The sequence below is a fragment of the Nomascus leucogenys genome, chromosome 3 (genome assembly GCF_006542625.1).
Source record: "Nomascus leucogenys isolate Asia chromosome 3, Asia_NLE_v1, whole genome shotgun sequence".
NCBI lineage: Eukaryota > Metazoa > Chordata > Mammalia > Primates > Hylobatidae > Nomascus > Nomascus leucogenys.
The window spans coordinates 32,157,581-32,176,034 of record NC_044383.1 but is presented as its reverse complement, the minus strand read 5'-3'; the positions used below and the strand labels follow the sequence as shown (position 1 = coordinate 32,176,034).

At 40.5% G+C, this 18,454-nt stretch overlaps 1 protein-coding gene across 4 annotated transcripts in view; it reads left to right on the top strand.

The window, feature by feature from the left end:
- BTRC (beta-transducin repeat containing E3 ubiquitin protein ligase) overlaps positions 1-18,454 on the top strand; it is a 208,873-nt gene that overhangs the window by 150,590 nt on the left and 39,829 nt on the right. For all 4 annotated transcript variants that reach the window (XM_030808198.1, XM_030808200.1, XM_003255366.3 and 1 more), the window contains one exon: positions 16,237-16,468. In XM_030808198.1, the coding sequence (XP_030664058.1) occupies positions 16,237-16,468 (232 nt within the window). The remainder of the gene's footprint in view (positions 1-16,236; positions 16,469-18,454) is intronic.

Sequence of the window (18,454 nt, the reverse complement as noted above, 5' to 3'; positions counted from 1 at the left end):
TTAAATAAAGCTTCTCAAAGGCTTTTTTCAGGAGCAAGTTTTACCAAGTTGTTGAGGCCTTTTTATAGAAGAACATAGAAATTGAAGGATTAGAGCACAAAGAAGAGCAGGTAGTTTTTTCCTTCTTTATTTAAACCCGACTGTATTTTTCCCATACACTTTTTAACTGTTTTACATGTGCCTCTGTGTTTTGCTCTGACATCTGATGCATTCCCTACTAATGTTAGAACTGAATTTTCTGATGCTAACTAAAGGGAGAGAAGGATGTTGGGGGTAAGTTGGGCAGAAGACTCTCAGTTTCAACTTTCAGCATCAAAGAAATTTTATTCTGGTAATCTTAACATAATTTGACATCTAGGTGAACAACCTCCACCTGAGGAAGTTACACAGAAAGAACAACTAGATTCCAGATAATTAAACTTTATTACTCTGCCTGAAACATTAAGTAGTGGTTTTAAAAAATAGTTTTTCATTTCCTCTCCCTCTTGATGTTTATTGTGTGGGAGAGGATGTTTGTCCAACACGCATATTGCTCCTTTTAGAGCAGGTGAGCTTGGTAATGCTAAGTCCCTTTTGCATTTGGTTATATTCGTTCTCCCCCTTCCCACCTATTTCTCACTTCATCTCTCCTGTAGCCATTTCCCTCCATCTCTTCCCCAGCTCATCATCTCTCCCTGTCCCCATCTTTCCCCTAGACCTGCTTATCTAACCTCTTCCTTCATCCTTTTCCCATCTCTCACCAACCCCACTGCCTAGTCTCCACTGTCCTTTCCCCAATCCTCAGTCACTTTTGTCATTCCTCATCCTCTCCTACCCTCTTCTCTAGCCCTAGCCCTTCCTCTCCTCCTTCTGCTTTCCCATTTTCCCCCTTCCCTTTCCCTTTTCTTTCTCTCCTCACTTCTTTTCCCTTTGGCTCTCTTTCCTTTCTCCTCTTTCCTCCCTTCCTTTCTGCTCCCCTCATCACAATAACCTATAATTCTCTGTCCTCCAGGATCAATCTTGACTTCTCTAACAGCAAAGATTAATTTTGCTTGCTCTGATCAATTTGATATTATGAACAAAGAATTCTCTAGATGGCACAGATACACTCCCCCTCCCCCACATTCTTCAAATATTTGACTAATAAATTTTTTAAAATTTTTGTTTTCTTTTTGAGACGAAGTCTTACTCCGTCACCCAGGCTGGAGTGCAGTGGTACAATCTCAGCTCACTGCAACTTCTGCCTCCCGTGTTCAAGCAATCCTCCTGCCTCAGCCTCCCAAGTAGCTGGGATTACAGGCGTGCACCACCACGCCCAGCTAATTTTTTTTTTTTTTTTTTTTTTTTTTTTTTAGTGGAGATGAGGTTTCACCATGTTGGCCATGCTGGTCTCAAACTCCTGACCTTAAGTGATCCACCTGCCTCAGCCTCCCAAAGTACTGGGATTACAGGCATGAGCCACCATGCCTGGCCCTTGACTAATACATTTTTAAATAAAAAACAGAAAGATGGCCGGGTGTGGTGGCTCGCACCTATAATCCCAGCACTTTGAGGCTGAGGTGGGCAGATCATGAGGTCAGGAGATCGAGACCATCCTGGTTAACACAGTGAAACCCCGTCTCTACTAAAAATTCAAAAAAATTAGCCAGGCGTGGTGGCAGGCGCCTGTAGTCCCAGCTACTCAGGAGGCTGAGGCAGGAGAATGGCGTGAATCCAGGAGGCGGAGCTCGCAGTGAGCAGAGATTGTGCCACTGCACTCCAACCTGGGCAACAGAGCGAGACTCTGTCTCAAAAATAAAAAATTAAAATAAATAATTAAAAAAACGAAGATATATACCCACCAAAATATGAACATTATGTCTTTGTTGATAGTTGAAATTATGGGCAATTTCCATGTATTTTGTGTTTCTGAATTTTTCATATTTACCAAAATGTGTCTACTATAAATGCTATTTTTAGGCTGGGCACGGTGGCTCACGCTTGTAATCCCAGCACTTTGGGAGGCCGAGGCGGGCGGATCACGAGGTCAGGAGATCAAGACCACGGTGAAACCCCGTCTCTACTAAAAATACAAAAAATTAGCCGGGCGCGGTGGCGGGCGCCTGTAGTCCCAGCTACTCGGAGAGGCTGAGGCAGGAGAATGGCGTGAACCCGGGAGGCGGAGCTTGCAGTGAGCTGAGATCGCGCCACTGCACTCCAACCTGGGTGACAGAGCGAGACTCCCTCTCAAAAAAAAAAAAAAACCAAAAAAATGCTATTTTTAGAAAATGAATAAATGTTCTTTGCTTGACCCCCCCATAGATCTTTATTTAATGAAAGTGAAAGCAAAATGACTCAGATTTGATCCTTTTTGCAGATGAATTTGGTTTGCTATTTTGATGTTAAGTTTTCCTTTTTTTTTTTTTTTTTTTTTTTTGAGACGGAGTCTTGCTCTGTCACCCAGGTTGGAGTGCAGTGGCACAATCTCGGCTCACTGCAACCTCCGCCTCCCAGGTTCAAGCAATTCTCCTGCCTCAGCCTCCCATGTAGCTGGGACTACAGGTGCCGGCCACCACGCACTGCTAATTTTTGTATTTTTAGTAGAGATGGGGTTTCACCATGTTGGTCAGGCTGATCTCGAACTCCCAACCTCAGGTGATCCGCCCGCCTCAGCCTCCCAAAGTGCTGGAGTTACAGGCGTGAGCCACCATGCCTGGCTAGTTTTCCAAATTTTTTTACCTTTCAAAATGGGTGGTCCTTTGAACTGAAGCATGAAGCCATCAGCTCATTGGCACTATTGTAGCACATGGTGAATGTTAAATACAGTTGCTCAAGTTAGACTTCAACTCTAAGTCCTATAAGACCTTTCCTGCCTTTCTCTGTCCTCCCAAAATTTAGTTCATGGTTTTTTGTAATATTTCAATATTAGATGTTCAGTCTGATAGACTTGTCAATTTTTATGCAGATTTGTTTTCAGCCCTGTTATCACTCTTGGGGGTGGGGAGGACAGGCATTGATGAGCAGCAGTTCTGTTGTTATATACCTTGTTTATTGTCCTTGGTAGTGTTGGTTATAAAAAGTGTAACAGTCATGCTGTACCAAGCCTAGATGCCAACTCTGCCATAGTTAAATGTTAAAATTCCAAGCTCAGATTCAAAATTGACTGAAAGGAAATCTTTCAGCAGACTATTTCAATCTCAGTTGACTAACCCTGGGTATGGAAGGTGGATGGCAAGGCCAGATGAAGTGCTCTAAACAACTGAAGTTTACTTATTTCCTAGCTATAGTGTACTCATTGTTTCACAAAGGGTTAAATTATGTAGTTAGTGAATGCTTTTCTAGCTGCAGGGGTTTTTGAAAAGAGATCTAGGAATTCTGCAGTTAATTGAATTCTTCAAGCATGGACTCAGGGTCTCTGAAAAAATTTGAGTGAGCAAAATTCTCTTGCTTTGCTCCTAGATATAGTTCATACCATGTCTTAGGAATCCAGAATTATTTTTGAAGAATTTTATGCCTATAAATGCTGACTGAACATTTAATAAGATAACCACGACATTTTAAAAGATTTTATACAATGTATTTGTTCCCTTGCATTGCCCTTCTCCCTGTTTTTTCTTCTCTCACTTCCCCAAGTCTGTATCACTGGTGCTTTTTTCCCATCTTGTGAGCAAAGTTTTAACAGCACGTAGAAAGTTAACTGCCTGGAGTCTTTTAAATATAAGTAACACGCAACCAGTAATAAGCTGTCGGTTGATTTTTTGCTGCCTGCAAAGAAACATAAACACAGCGCTCATTTCTGGCAGGTTTTTACTGTCAAAGTTTCTCCTATTATATTTATCTTACAATTTGCCAGGGGGTGAAGTTATTAAGTTTTAGCAGCAGCCATCGATCAAGTTCACAAGTTAACACGATAAAGGCTCTGTGCCGCTCCGATCCGGGGAAATGATGATCCTCACTCGGTAATTAACTAAATGAGAAAGTTAAATCTTACTTGAGAGCTGGGAGAGATGAAAGAGAGGTGTTTGTCAGTTTCTCAGTGGAAATTAGAAGCAGTTTTCTGCAATTCCCTAAGCTGCTGCTCTGTCATATTTTACATAAGCACTGGGAAAACGTCTTGTAATTAGTGCTGTCATGGAAGATTTTTTTTTTTGCTGAAGGATGTTGGAATAATTCATTAGATTATCAAGAAAGGCTTGTGTCCTGAAATGATTAGCACAGTGAAATTTAAACCATTAACGATAACAAGTTTAGAGCTTGCTGCAGTGCAGAGGCACCCGGGGTATGTCTGTGCCTATTTCAATCATTTCTTATAATTAAACATTATGTCCTTTTTTTTTCCTCACCACTAGGACCCATCCAAAAATCCTTTTAAGGTGGCACTATCTACATCAGTGGGTTTACCAGCCTTGGAGGTGTGTGTAGTTAGTAACTATAATAATGCAGCAGTAAATTAAACTGCTGTGAATTTCTTGGTTTAGAACAAAAGAACCTATCACCCTGGAAGCTATAAAGTTGCATGAGGGGGCCAATAAAGAAGTAAGAGTTTCAGTTTTGAAACCTAAAAATGTTAAATGACAATCCTGTCCCTTTAACTATGTCAGAAATTAGAAAATAATGAAAAACTGCTTTGTTCTGAATTTGATGAATTTTATATATGACTTTTCCTATAGTTAGTAAATAGAAAAAAAGATTGGCAAATGTCCAGTCATTAAATAATCGTATATACTGGGCAATGTCAGTTCATTTCCTACTGGGTTTTATTTAAAGGAATTGGAATGACTGCAAGCTTTTTCTTGTTGGTTATTAGAAATCATTCAGATTCATAATGTGAACTTTCCCTCTGCTGACAAATCTGCCCCTTCCTGTCTTCCATGTTCACTAATCAGATCTGACATGTTTATGAGTTCACCTAATATGTAATCATATTTAGTAGAGGCTGTTAAAATATTAATACAATAATCCCACTGAGAAATATGATGTTTACTTCTGTTGAAATGTGTGCCGCATTCTATATGTACCATTTTCTTTTCATTTGCACTCCCACTTCCCACCCTACTCCAAAAAAAAGGAATGGACTGCTCCTTTGATCACTGAGAGCTACAAAGTTTAAGAACTAAAAGTGGGCTGGGGGCAGTGGCTCACACCTGTAATCCCAGCACTTTGGGAGGCCAAAGTGGGTGGATCACGAGGTCAGGAGATCGAGACCATCCTGGCTAACATGGTGAAACCCCGTCTCTACTAAAAATACAAAAAAATTTAGCCGGGCATGGTGGCGGGCACCTGTAGTCCCAGCTGCTCGGGAGGCTGAGGCAGGAGAATGGCGTGAACCCAGGAGTCGGAGCTTGCAGTGAGCCGAGATCATGCCATTGCACTCCAACCTGGGCGACAGAGCGAGACTCCGTCTCAAAAAAAAAAAAAAAAAAAAAAGTCGTTGTTAGATGTTTATTTAACTAAAGCCTGACAACAGCTCTAGAGAGTATAACATAGACTTTTAAAAAATCTCTTCCTTTCCCCCTCAAAATCCTTGTAAGTTTTGCCTTGTTTCTCCTGGCCACAGGAGCAAGAACACTGTTGTATCCCCATCCAGATTAATGTACCAGACTAAATATCTAAAGGATCAGCCTTAATGAGGTAGTAAAGTGTTATACTAAAATAAATGTGTATTATGACCCAGACTTACAATTCTCAACAGGGAGTTTCTCCTCCTTCGGTTTCTCCTCCTTCATCCTCTGTCATGAGAGTTAAAATACCTTTCTTTTAAACATTTCCTAATCTGCCTAATCTAATCCTAGCCATAGTCACATTTTGCCTGGATTATTTTATCAGCCTTCTAATTGATCTTTTTTCCTCTGCTTTTGCAACTTGCTCTTATTATCCCCTCCCCACCTTTCCAGCCCCTGGTCCATTCTCTGTGTGGCAGCTAGTATAAATATTTGTAAGGCACAAATCAGACAATGCCATATGTGACTATTTCAAAACCTTCCAGGGGCTCTCCTTTACACTTCAGATGAAATCTAAACTCTTTAGGATGGCCTAGAAGGCCTTATATGATTTTAGCCCCAGCCACCTTAATTCCCACCATTTTTCCTTAATTCCCACCATTTTCTTATTCATTCTGCCCAGCCACATTGGCCTTCTATCTTTCACTTGAACATACCATTGCACTAGCTCTTCCTTCTATCTAGAAGGATCTTCCACAGGATCTTCACAAGACTGACGTGTCATTCAAATCTCAGCTCAGGTGTCACTTCCTTTAGAAGCATTTCTTGACCACTCCAGTTAAAGTAGGCTGCACTCTTTATTTCTTTTCTTTTTCTTTTTTTTTTTTTTTAGACATGATCTCACTCTGTTGCCCAGGCATTCAAGCAGTTCTTGTGCCTCAGACTCCCAAGTAGCTGGGACCACATGTGCGCACCACCATGCCCAGCTAATTTTTGTATTTTGGGTGTTTTGTTTTGTTTTGTTTTGCGACAGTCTCACTCTGTTGCCCAGACTGGAGTGCAGTGGGCAATCTCAGCTCACTGTAACCTCTGCCTCCCGGGTTCAAGCGAGGGTTCACACACCATCAAGCCCAGCTAATTTTTGTATTTTTAATAGAGCCAGGATTTCGCTATGTACGCCTGGCCAGGCTGGCCTTGAACTCCTGACCTCAAGTGATCCATCCACCTTGGCCTCCCAAAGTGCTGGGATTACAGGCGTGGGCCACCATGCCGGCTGTATCTTTAATAGAGATGAAGTTTCACTATGTTGACCAGGCTGGTCTCGAACTCCTAGCTTCAAGCGATCTGTCCGCCTCAGCCTCCCAAAGTGCTGGGATTACAGGCATGAGCTGCCACCATGCCTGCCTTTACTCCTTATTTTATCTTTCTTTGTTTTCTTCACAATCCTTACTGGTTTCTGAAATTAACATATTTATATATGTTCTTTCTCCACTCCTCCTCAGAGAAGGCAAAGACACTTTGTATGCCTGTTCACAGCAGTTTCCCTATTACCTGGTAAAGTGCCCAGAATAGAGTAGTCACTCAATAAACTGTTGTTGGTTGATTGATACAACTAAAGTTCCAGCTTTAGTCAAAATTCTTGTCCTGCCCCTCCTAGGCTACAGCCTTATCCCCTGCAAAACCCTTGCCTATTTTATTCTTAAATTAATTCAGCATTTAATCATTATATCTCCTTTCCCCCCATAGTTCTCAATGCCAGAGCCTTTCCTTAAAGCCTTTCTCGAAGCCAAATGGAATCCTTAGATATCTTTTATAATTTGCATCTTTCTTGTCAGAAATACTTTCTTCATCTAGTCCTTGCAACCCCAGTTCTGAAGAGTGTCCTATGTCTGGAATGTCTTTCTCTACTTACTACACCCTTCCTTTTGGTTAAAGCAGATTTGGATGCAAACTAGAAATATTTGTCATTTCACCATAAAGTTCAGTCAGTCCACTATGTATTTCCCAACCTATACATAATACAATTAGTAAAGTCAGCATACTTAGTATTACAGTGATAGTTGATGGTCAAGCCAGTTGGTGTCTGCAAGTGTCTTTTTTTCCCTCCTGGCCCAGGCTGCAGCTTCAGAGAAATTCATGGTAATTTTGAAAGTGGTACATGAAATATGTTTTCGGAGAGGAAACTAGCCCCTAGCCTTTGAGAACTAAGCTGAAGGACAGTTCTAGAAATACTTAACTCCTTTCATTTTGTGTGCTTGTCACCTGACAGCTTCTTTCTTTCTTGTGGAGACAGCTGTTCACTATAAACAGAAAAGAAGAAGAGGGAGATGTGCAGGGGTGGCAGAAACTTAGTGTTACCATTAAGCTGAGGCTGTTTGTCAGCTTTCCAAGACACTTGGACAGTAGTGGTTGAGTCATCAGGCTTTTGCTGGGAAAGCCAAATCAATTCTACTGCAACCAGTAACCATTATATCTCCCATACACTGTAATATACAACCTTTTGGTTTTTTAATAATTGAACTTTTTCATTGTGTCCTTGTAGATTTTCAGAAGTTCTCAAATTGGAATTTTGCTGCATTTACTTTAGATAATTGTAGAAAAATCTGTATTGGAGAATGGTAGAAGAAAGGGGCTTGACAACAAAGACCTTTATCTTTAGATTTCTCTACAAACATAATACCTTAGTTACAAATAAAATTCATATTACAGTGGATTTATCAGTAGGAAGACTCTACCCTTAGAAGTTTTTTTAAAATAACTTTATTAAAATATAATTTACATACAATAAAATACACCCATTTTAAGTATGTAGTTCAATGAATGTTGGCAACTTGTGTAACAATCAAGTTAGAGAACATTTTCATTGTCCCAAAAACATCCCTTGTACCCTTCCCCAGTCAGTCCCATCTCTACATCCAGCCTCAGGCAACCACTGATGTGTTTTTCTAATAATTAGAGTTACTGTTCCTAGAGTTTCATATGAGTAGAATCATAATGGACTTATTTGTACCTGGCTTCTTTGATTCAGCGTGTTTTTGAGATTCATCTTTACCATTTTGTGTGTCTGTAGTTTATTCTTTTTGTTGCTGAGTACTATTCCATTCTACAGCAACATCACAGTTTGTTTACCAGTTAATCTTTTGATGGACATTTGGATTATTACCGTTTTGGATTTTTATTAATATAGAAGCAAAAAACATTAATGTACCAGTCTTTGTGTTGAACTGTGTTTCATTTTATAAAGTGGAATTGTTGGGTTGTTTGATAAGTATATGTTTTAACTTTTTTACAAAAAACTGTCAACTTGTTTTCCAAAGTGGTTGTACCATTAAACGTGACTGCCAACAATGTATGAGAGACCCAGTTGTTCCTCATTCTTATCCACACTTAGTATTGTCAGTCTTTTAAATTTTAGACATTCTAGTAAGTGTGTCGTAATGTCTTGATATTTTAATTTGCATTTCCCTAATGACTAATGATGTTGAACATCTTTTCATATGCTTATTGGCATCTGTGGATCTTTTTTTGTGAAGTATCTGTTCAAATCTTTTGCCTATTTAATAAAACAGGATTTTTAAAAAAATTATTACTGAGTTCTAAGAGTTCTTTATAGATGCTGGATACAAGTCCTTTGTGAAATACATGTATTGCAAATGTTAATAAAAATGACAGATCATTTTTGGAAATCATGTTTTGAACATGCCAATTTACTGACTTGTTTTTCCTTTTATAGTGTTTGCCTATTCCAAGAATGTCAAGGTTTCCTCCTGTGTTTTCTTTTAGAAGTTTTATAGTTTTAGCTCCTATATATAAATCTAGAATTAAGTTAATTTTTGTATATGGTATGAAGTTAGGAACAAACTTCATTTCCTCTATGGACATCCAATTGTTGAAAAGACAATCCTTTCCCTATTTATTTTTATTTTATTTATTATTATTTATTTTATTTATTTTATTTTTATTTTTTTTTTTGAGAAGGCTCTGTCACCCAATCCTGAGTGCAGTGGCACGATCTAGGCTCACTATAACCTCCCCCTCCCAGGTTCAAGTGATTCTCGTGTCTCAGCTACCCTAGTAGCTAGGATTATAGGCGTGTGCCGTGACGTCCAGCTAATTTTTGTATTTTTAGTAGAGATGGGGTTTCACGATGTTGGCCAGGCTGGTCTCGATTTCCTGACCTCAGGTGATCTGCCTGCCGCAGCCTCCCAAAGTGCTGGGATTACAGGCATGAGCCACCATGCCTGGCCTCCCCATTGAATTATCTTGGCATCTTTCTTGAAAGTCAGTTGGCTGTATGTATTTCTGGACTCACTATTCCTTTCCATTGATCTGCACTTTTGTCCTTACACCAAAGCCACACTATCTTGATTACTATTACATATCTTGAAATTTACTAGTCTGAGACTTCCATCTTTCTTCAAAGGGTTTTGTGGTTTTTTGGCGTTTTGTTTTGTTTTGTTTTGTTTTGTTTTGTTTTGTTTTGTTTTGTTTTGTTTGAGACAGTTTTACTCTGTAATCCAGGCTGGAGTGCAGTGGCAGAATCTCGGCTCACTGCAGCCTCCACCTCCCGGGTTCAAGCAGTGCTTCTGCCTCAGCCTTCAGGGTAGCTGGGATTACAGGCATGCACCACCACACCCGGCTAATTTTTGTATTTTTAGTAGAGACAGGGTTTTACCCTGTCAGCCAGACTGGTCTCAAACTCCTGACATCAAGTGATCCACTCACCTTGGACTCCCAAAGTGCTGGGATTACAGGTGTGAGCCACCACACCCAACCGTTTTTTTATTTTCAGGAATATTTTGGTTAAGTTTAGGTCCTTTGCTTTTCTTTACAAATTTTAGAATCAGCGAGTTAATTTGCCTGCTGAGACTTTGATATTGCACTAACTCTATAGGTTGATTTGGAAAGAATAAACATCTTAATAGATCCAATTTCTGAATATAGTGTTTCTCTCCATTTATTTAAGTAAGTCTTTTTAAAATTTCCCTCAGCAATGTTTTATAGTTTTCAATTTATAAGTATTACACAAATTTTATCAATTTTTTTTTTTTTTTGAGACAGAGTCTAGCTGTGTCGCCCAGGCTAGAGTGCAGTGGCATGATCTCAGCTCACTGCAATCTCCGCCTCCCGGATTCAAGTGATTCTCCTGCCTCAGCCTCCAGGGTAGCTAGGGCTACAGGTGCGTACCACCACGCCTGGCTAATTTTTTGTACTTTTAGTAGAGATGGGGTTTCACCTTGTTAGCCAGGATGGTCTTGATCTCCTGACCTCGTGATCCGCCCATCTTTGCCTCCCAAAGTGCTTGGATTATAGGCGTGAGCCACCTCTCCCAGCCTTAATTTTATCAAATTTATTTCTGACAATTTTATGTTTTTATGGTACTACAAATTGTATAGGTGGATGGTTTTCAAAAAATGTATTCTTTTTCAATAGGTGTAGGAGTCACTCTCAGGGTGACTAGTGACCTGAAAAGGGACACAAAGGGGGCTAGTGAGTCTCATGATGATCTGTTTCTTGATCTGGGTGTTGGTTATGTGGGTATGTTCACCTTGTGAAAATTAGTCGAGTACACTTAAGATTAAGCATTTTTATTTACGTTATACTTCAATGAAAATTAAAATAGAAAAAAATATATAGTGAAAAAGAAGAATGTACTTTCAAAAAGAGAGGGAAGGCTCAGCTCCAACAGTGTTATAAGCTCATTAAGAGTGCTGATTGGTGGAACACTTGACTGTATGCTAGGTGGTGTGCTAAGCAGGCTTTTCATGAGAGTTTTTAAATTTGTTCCTTACAAAAACCCAGTGAACTAGAACCTATTATATTATCTTCCCCGTTTTATAAATGAGAGAATTAGACTCAGAAAGATCAAGTTATTTATTCCATGTCACACAGCTGCTAAATTGAGGAGCTAGAATTTGAAACCAGGTCTTTTTACTCCAGGGCCAAAGCTTTTTAAACAATACAGTACAGTATGGAGTAGTGGTTGAGAGTAACCCATTTGTTAATGGATCTCAGGTATGTGTCTTTCTGCCTCATCAAAAAAATACTCGTTTTGAGGGGTGGTGACTAAAATGTATACCAGCTAGAATAGCCCAGAACAGTTGATAAATATGTGAAATCTCAGTTTATTCTTTATGTCTAATAACCAAATGTGTGATTCCCACTTACGACTTGATCATTGAAAGTATCACAAAGTCTTATCTTTAGCTTCTTCAGTAGGATACCCAAACTTTTTAAATCCTTAGGCAGTTTTACCTAACAGTCTGATAGCCACTGAGCAAAGCATAACTCCTCATGATTATAGCAATATCTCGTTTATTTAATGTATAAGTGGAATAATTTCATTAAGTTGCTGATTGTTCTTCTCTGTTACTGGCATTCTGGTCTTTATCCAGAAAACAGTACTCCAGTAGCACCCAACTCATGTCCATTTCCACCTTTTAAAAGACAAAGGGTGCATTTTAAAAGGCAAATATATAAAAAATGATAGAGTTCGGGAGGTTTTCATTATTGGGATTAGAAGTGGCATTTAGTCAAGCTTATAAGTTTGCCTGTGTGTTAGTTCTCTAAATCTTCACGTCATGAGTTGTCATTTCTGAGATACAAACTAATAACTTACACAAAAAGCAGCCCTAAAGTCCCCCCAAGACCTGTGTCCAACAATGTTCTTAGTAATCATTTTTAGTCTGTATCATAGGCAACAGTGGCATTTGTGCTAGAAAACATCCACCTCGATACACCAGGATTACAGGTGTTAGCTCCTTCTGTGTATATAAAATGGCCTAATGCCATTATTGAAAATATGCTTTCAGCTGTGTATCTTTACTTTGTAAAGAGGCCTGTGTTAGGATTTAACATCTAGAAAATAAGCAAGCCTCAAGAGTTCAGGGCTGCAGTGAGCTATGATCACACCACTGCCCTCTAACCTGAGTGACAGAGCAAGACCCTGTTTCTAAAAATAAAAGTAAATAAATAAAAGAAAATAAGGCAAGCCTGAACCTTGAAATGAATTATCTAAATGTGGTACAGTTTTATAGCATGTTCCACACTGAGTATGTCTGAGCAGGGATGAACTCTATGGCAACATGGGTCTTCCTGCCACATTTGGGTTGCCTTAAGTAAATATGCCAAAGATCCATCAAATTACATTGAAAAGTACCCATTTGTACCCATTTGTGATTATCCTTTAAAGAAAATCCTACTTTCTTCAGAGTAGCAAAAGTTTCTATTGATTTCTGAATCTTTTCCAGTGTCCCCCAGCTTCAAACTTGGGTGTGATTTTGTCTCCTCCTTTTTTCTCATACTCATATCCAGTCAATCAGCAAATTCAGTAGGATCTGTCTTCAGAGTATACACTGAATCCCAATTATTTCTCACCATCTCTATAGCTACCACTGTGGTCCAGGAGATTGTTCTGTCTTCCATGGACTGTTGAAGTAGTATCTTAATTGGCCTCCTTCGACTTATGTCCCACATAGCAGTGGTCCTTTTAAACGGTGTCAGATTGTGTCGCTATTATGCTTCTGGGTGTTTGCCCGTGTGGTCCCTCTGTATGGCTTCTCATCTTCCATACCTGTCTCTCTCTCAGATTAGCCTGAGTTTCTTACATGGTAGCTCAACGCTGTAAGGAGTAAGCAGAAGTTGCCTGGGCTTAGAAGTCCCAGAATGGAATGCAACTTTCTCCCCATTCTCTTAGTCAAAACCCAGATCCACAGAATAGGACATAATCTCCGTCTTTTCATGGGAGGAGTAGCATTCATGTAGAGGGAGGGCTGGAGTTGCTGGGGCCAATCTGTGGAGATTAGTTACCACCACCAGAATGACAAGGATGATTTGACCCAGGCTACTTCTCCAGCTTTAACTTTTCCTTGCTCACTCTGTTCCAGCCATAACAGGCCCTCTTGTTCCTTGAACATGCCAGGCCAACTGCCACCCAGGACCTAGGGTCTCAAAATTTCCATTGCCTAGACCATTCTTCCTCGCTGTCTAGTCATTTCCTTCATGTCTGAGTTAAAATGTCACCTTTTTCAGGAAACGATCTCTAACCACTTAGACTTAAATAATCCTATTAGTTTTTTGTTATTTGCTGCCTAATAAATCACTACAAACTTAGCAAGTTAAAACAATATGTATTTATTACTTCTGTGTATAGTTCTGAGGGTCAGAAGTGTGGCACATAGTGGCTGGGTTCTCTGCTGAGAGTATCTCAAGGCTTAAATCAATCAAGGTGTTGGGCTGGACTGAGTTCTCCTCTGGAAGCTCGGAGGGAAAATCCTCTTCTCAGCTCTTTTTTTTTTTTTTTTGAGATGGAGTTTCGCTCTTGTTGCCCAGGCTGGAGTGCAATGGCGTGATCTCGGCTCACTGCAGTCTCCACCTCCTGGGTTCAAGCAATTCTCCTGCCTCAGCCTCCCAAGTAGCTGGGATTACAGGCGCCCGCCACCACACCTGGCTAATTTTTTGTATTTTTAGTAGAGATAGGGTTTCGCGATGTTGTCCAGCTGATGCCAAACTCCTGACCTTAGGTGATCCACCCACCTCGGCCTCCCAAAGTGCTGAGATTACAGATGTGAGCCTCCACACCCGGCCCTCAGCTCATTCTTGTTGTTGGCAGAATTCAGTTCCTTGCCGTTGTAGGACTGAGGCCCCCATTCTGTCAGCTGGGGGCTCCTTTCAGCAGCTAGAGACTGACCACATTCCTTGCCAGCTGTCCCCTTTCCTCTTCTGCAACCCGTTGGAGCAAACTCTGTGCTTTTAAAGCCTCATATGATTATGTCAGATACACCTGAGTAATCTCCTTATCTTAAGGTCAACTGATTTGGATCCCTCTTTTAATCACAGCAATACCTACATTACTGTTTGAATAACTCAGAGAAGGTATGTGTACACCAGGGGCCAAGAATCTTGGGGACCAGCCGGGTGCAGTGGCTCACGCCTGTGATCCCAGCACTTTGGGAGGCCAAGGTGGGCGGCTCACCTGAGGTTGGGAGTTTGAGAACAGCCTGACCAACATGGAGAAACCCTGTCTTTACTAAAAATACAGAATTAGCTGGGCATGGTGTTGTGTGCCTGTAATCCCAGCTACTCGGGAGGCTGAGGCAGGAGAATCACTTGAACCCGGGAGGCAGAGGTTGCAGTGAGCTGAGATTGCGCCATTGCACTCCAGTGTGGGCAACAAGACTGAAACTCTGTCTCAAAACAAACAAACAAAAAGAATCTTGGGGACCATCTTAGAATTTTGCCTACCACAATAACATATACTTTTTTCCTGTCCCCTTATCCTGCTTTGTTTTTCTTCATAGCACTACCTACATTATATTTTCTAAGTATTTGCTTGTATTTTCTTTGTTTGTTTGTTTTGGGTGACAGAGTCTTGCCCTGTTGCCCAGGCTGGAGGGAGGTGGTGCAATCTCAGCTTACTGCAACCTCTGCCTCCCGGGTTCAAGCTATTCTCCTGCCTCAGCCTCCTGAGTAGCTGGGATTACAGGCGTGTTCTCCTCACCTTGGCCTCCCAGAATGCTGGGATTACAGGTGTAAGCTACTGCACCTGGCTGCTTCTGTTTTTAATGTGTCTTTCACACTAAGAGTATATGTTAGTGATGTTAGAGACTGTCATTTTTGTTCATTGTTATATCCTTAGTACCAAGGACAGTGTTTGGCACATTGTAGATGTTCAGTAAATACTTATTGAATGAATCAATTAATAAAAAAGACTTCATGGGAAATACAGAATATTTTATTTTATGGAAAAAGGTAGATTGAGCATATGAGTGTTATTTTAGCTTTATGTCCAAAAAGGTACCACAGAGTCTCAGAATATTCATTGGTTTCTCTTTTCATGAAGGACTTCTTATTTGACGATTAAAAACCAAGTTGTTGGCCGGGCACGGTGGCTCACGCCTGTAATCCCAGTACTTTGGGAGGCTGAAGTGGGCGGATCATTTGAGGTCAGGAGTTCAAGACCAGCCTGTCCAACATGATGAAACCCCGTCTCTACTAAAAATATAAAACTTAGCCAGGCGTGGTGGTGGGCACCTGTAGTCCCAATACTTGGGAGGCTGAGGCAAGAGAATCACTTGATTCTCTGCCTGGGAGGTGGAAGTTGCAGTGAGCCAAGATCGTGCCAGTGTACTCCAGCCTGGGCGACAGAGCAAGACTCTGTCTCCAAAAAAAAAAAAAAAAGTTGTGATGCCGGGGCACAATGGCTCACACCTGTAATCCCAGCACTTTGGAAAGCCAAGGCAAGAAAATTGCTTGAAGCCAGGAGTTTGAGACCAGCCTGGGCAACAAAAGAAGACTCCATCTCTACAAAAAAAATGTTAAAAATTAGCGGGACATGATAGTGTGTACCTATATAGTCCCAGCTACTCTGGAGGCTAAGGTGGGAGGATCGCTTGAGCCCAGGAGCTAGAGGCTGCAGTGAGCTATGATCTCACCACTGCACTCCAGCCTGGGTGACAGAGTGAGACCTTGTCTCAAAAAAAAGTTGAGCAAGTAATTGTATGAATGTCCCACAACTGTTGTATACAAGAAAAAGCAAATTAGATTTTTGGCTTGCTAGTAATAACATGTTTTCAGCTTTCGGTTTTTATTTGTGTAGCTTCAAATATCAAGAATGTCTTCTGCAAACTTTTGGAAATGGATGCTTAGTCTTCTGGCATTATAGTTGATTTACCAACTTTCTATGGTATTTCTGTGGTTTTCCACGTAATTGCTAATAGAAAAACAGAGTGGGCTCAATCGTGTAGACATAATATAGCATGCCATACCAGAAAATCATATATATTTCCCTCATTTTCAATACTAATCATTTTATGTTTCTTTTAACCCCCTTCTACAGACAAAACTTGCCAATGGCACTTCCAGTATGATTGTGCCCAAGCAACGGAAACTCTCGGCAAGCTATGAAAAGGAAAAGGAACTGTGTGTCAAATACTTTGAGCAGTGGTCAGAGTCAGATCAAGTGGAATTTGTGGAACATCTTATATCCCAAATGTGTCATTACCAACATGGGCACATAAACTCGTATCTTAAACCTATGTTGCAGAGAGATTTCATAACTGCTCTGCCAGGTATGTCTACAAGTGTTTGTAAACCATTAATTTGCTATGATGATAACAGAACTAGATCTCCAGCTATATATCTCTCTTTAAAAGTCTTTATTGGCTTGATTTTTGCAAATCAAGTTCCTTCACTGTACCTTTCTGGTATAAAGCTTTTTTTTTTTTTTTGGAGATGGAGTCTTGCCCTGTCGCCCAGGCTGGAATACAGTGGTGTGATCTTGGCTCACTGCAACACTGCAAGCTCCGCCTCCCGGGTTAACGCCATTCTCCTGCCTCAGCCTCCCGAGTAGCTGGGACTACAGGCGCCCACCACCACACCTGGCTAATTTTTTGTATTTTTAGTAGACACGGGGTTTCACCATGTTAGCCAGGATGGTCTCCATCTCCTGAACTCGTGATCCACCTGCCTCGGCCTCCCAAAGTGCTGGGATTACAGGCTTGAGCCACCATGCCCGGCCGGTATAAAGCTTCTAAAAAAAAAAACTCTAGAAATAAAGATTCCTTTTTTTTTTTTTTTTTTTTTTTGAGACAAAGTGGCATGATCTCAGCTCATTGCAACCTCTGCCTCCCAGGTTCAAGCAATTCTCCTACCTCAGCCTCCCGAGTAGCTGGGACTACAGGCACCTGCCACCATGCCTGGCTAATTTTTGTATTTTTAGTAGAGGCGGGGTTTCACCATATTGGCCAGGCTGGTTTCGAACTCTTGACCTCAAACAATTCACCCGCCTCGGCCTCCCAAAGTGTTGGGATTACAGGCGTGAGCCACCACGCCCAGCCAAGACTCCTTTTACCTATCTTCTTACTCATGCCCTTCTATTCAACCTATTTTTACCCATACATAGGTCCAAATAAAATCTTTTCTGAGGTGTTACCTGGTGTAAGATATGTCTTTTATAATAACACGTCTTAGTTTCAAGATATGTTTATGTACTTGGATTTGTATTTCTGTAAGAATATATCAACACAATATTTAAATTCTACAGATGGGCTGGGCGCAGTAGCTTACGCCTGTAATTCCAGCACTTTGGAAGGCCGAGGCAGGTGGATCACGAGGTCAAGCGTTCGAGACCAGCCTGACCAACATAGTGAAACCCTCTGTCTACTAAAAATACAAAAATTAGCTGGGCGTAGTGGCACGCACCTGTAATCCCAGCTACTTGGGAGACTGGGGCAGAAGAATCGCTTGAACCCAGGAGGCGGAGGTTGCAGTCAGCCGAGATCACACCACTGCATTCCAGACTGGGCGACAGGGCGAGACTCCATCTCAGAAAATAAATAAATAAATAGATAAATAAATTCTACAGATGAATAAGAAACATTTTTAGTTGAAGTTTTTAGAAGGATATCTCATAAGCCTTGTTGTGGTGTTAAATAAATATAAAATGATATGTAAAATCCTTTTTTTGGAGGATGCTGTGGTTTTTCTGAATGCTTAAGGGCAGACAAGAACACTGCCAAGGTGTCAGTATTTGGGGGGAATGCTATTTCAGGAAAATAAGAGTCTTGTGTATTCAAAGTTTATTTTAAGAGAAAAAAATCATACCAACATGAATGAATCTTATCTTAAATATCATTATCTTGTTAGGGGAGGGGGTGTTGGTTGTTGTTTTCCAATTATAGAAGTTACAGGAAACTTAGAAAATATTTAAAAACATTTCCTAGAACCCCACCATTCAGAAAGAACTACTGATTTGCTAAGTAATTAATATTTTGGCAGGTAGCCTGTTTTGTCTAGGTATGTGTATTTGCCTATAAAGCTTTGATCATAAATGTTTTGTGAGCATTTTTTCTTAATACATTCTCAATGTATTTTTCTAAATGTGTGTTCTCTTAAACATACTTTTCAGTTGTTGCATAATATTCTTTACAATGGTTGAAGCACATATTACTTAACCCCTTTATTGAACATTTAGGTAGTTTCAAAATTTTTTTGTATTATAAACCATATGATGATGAATTTTTATACATTAATCTTGTGGGAATCCTAGGGAAAAA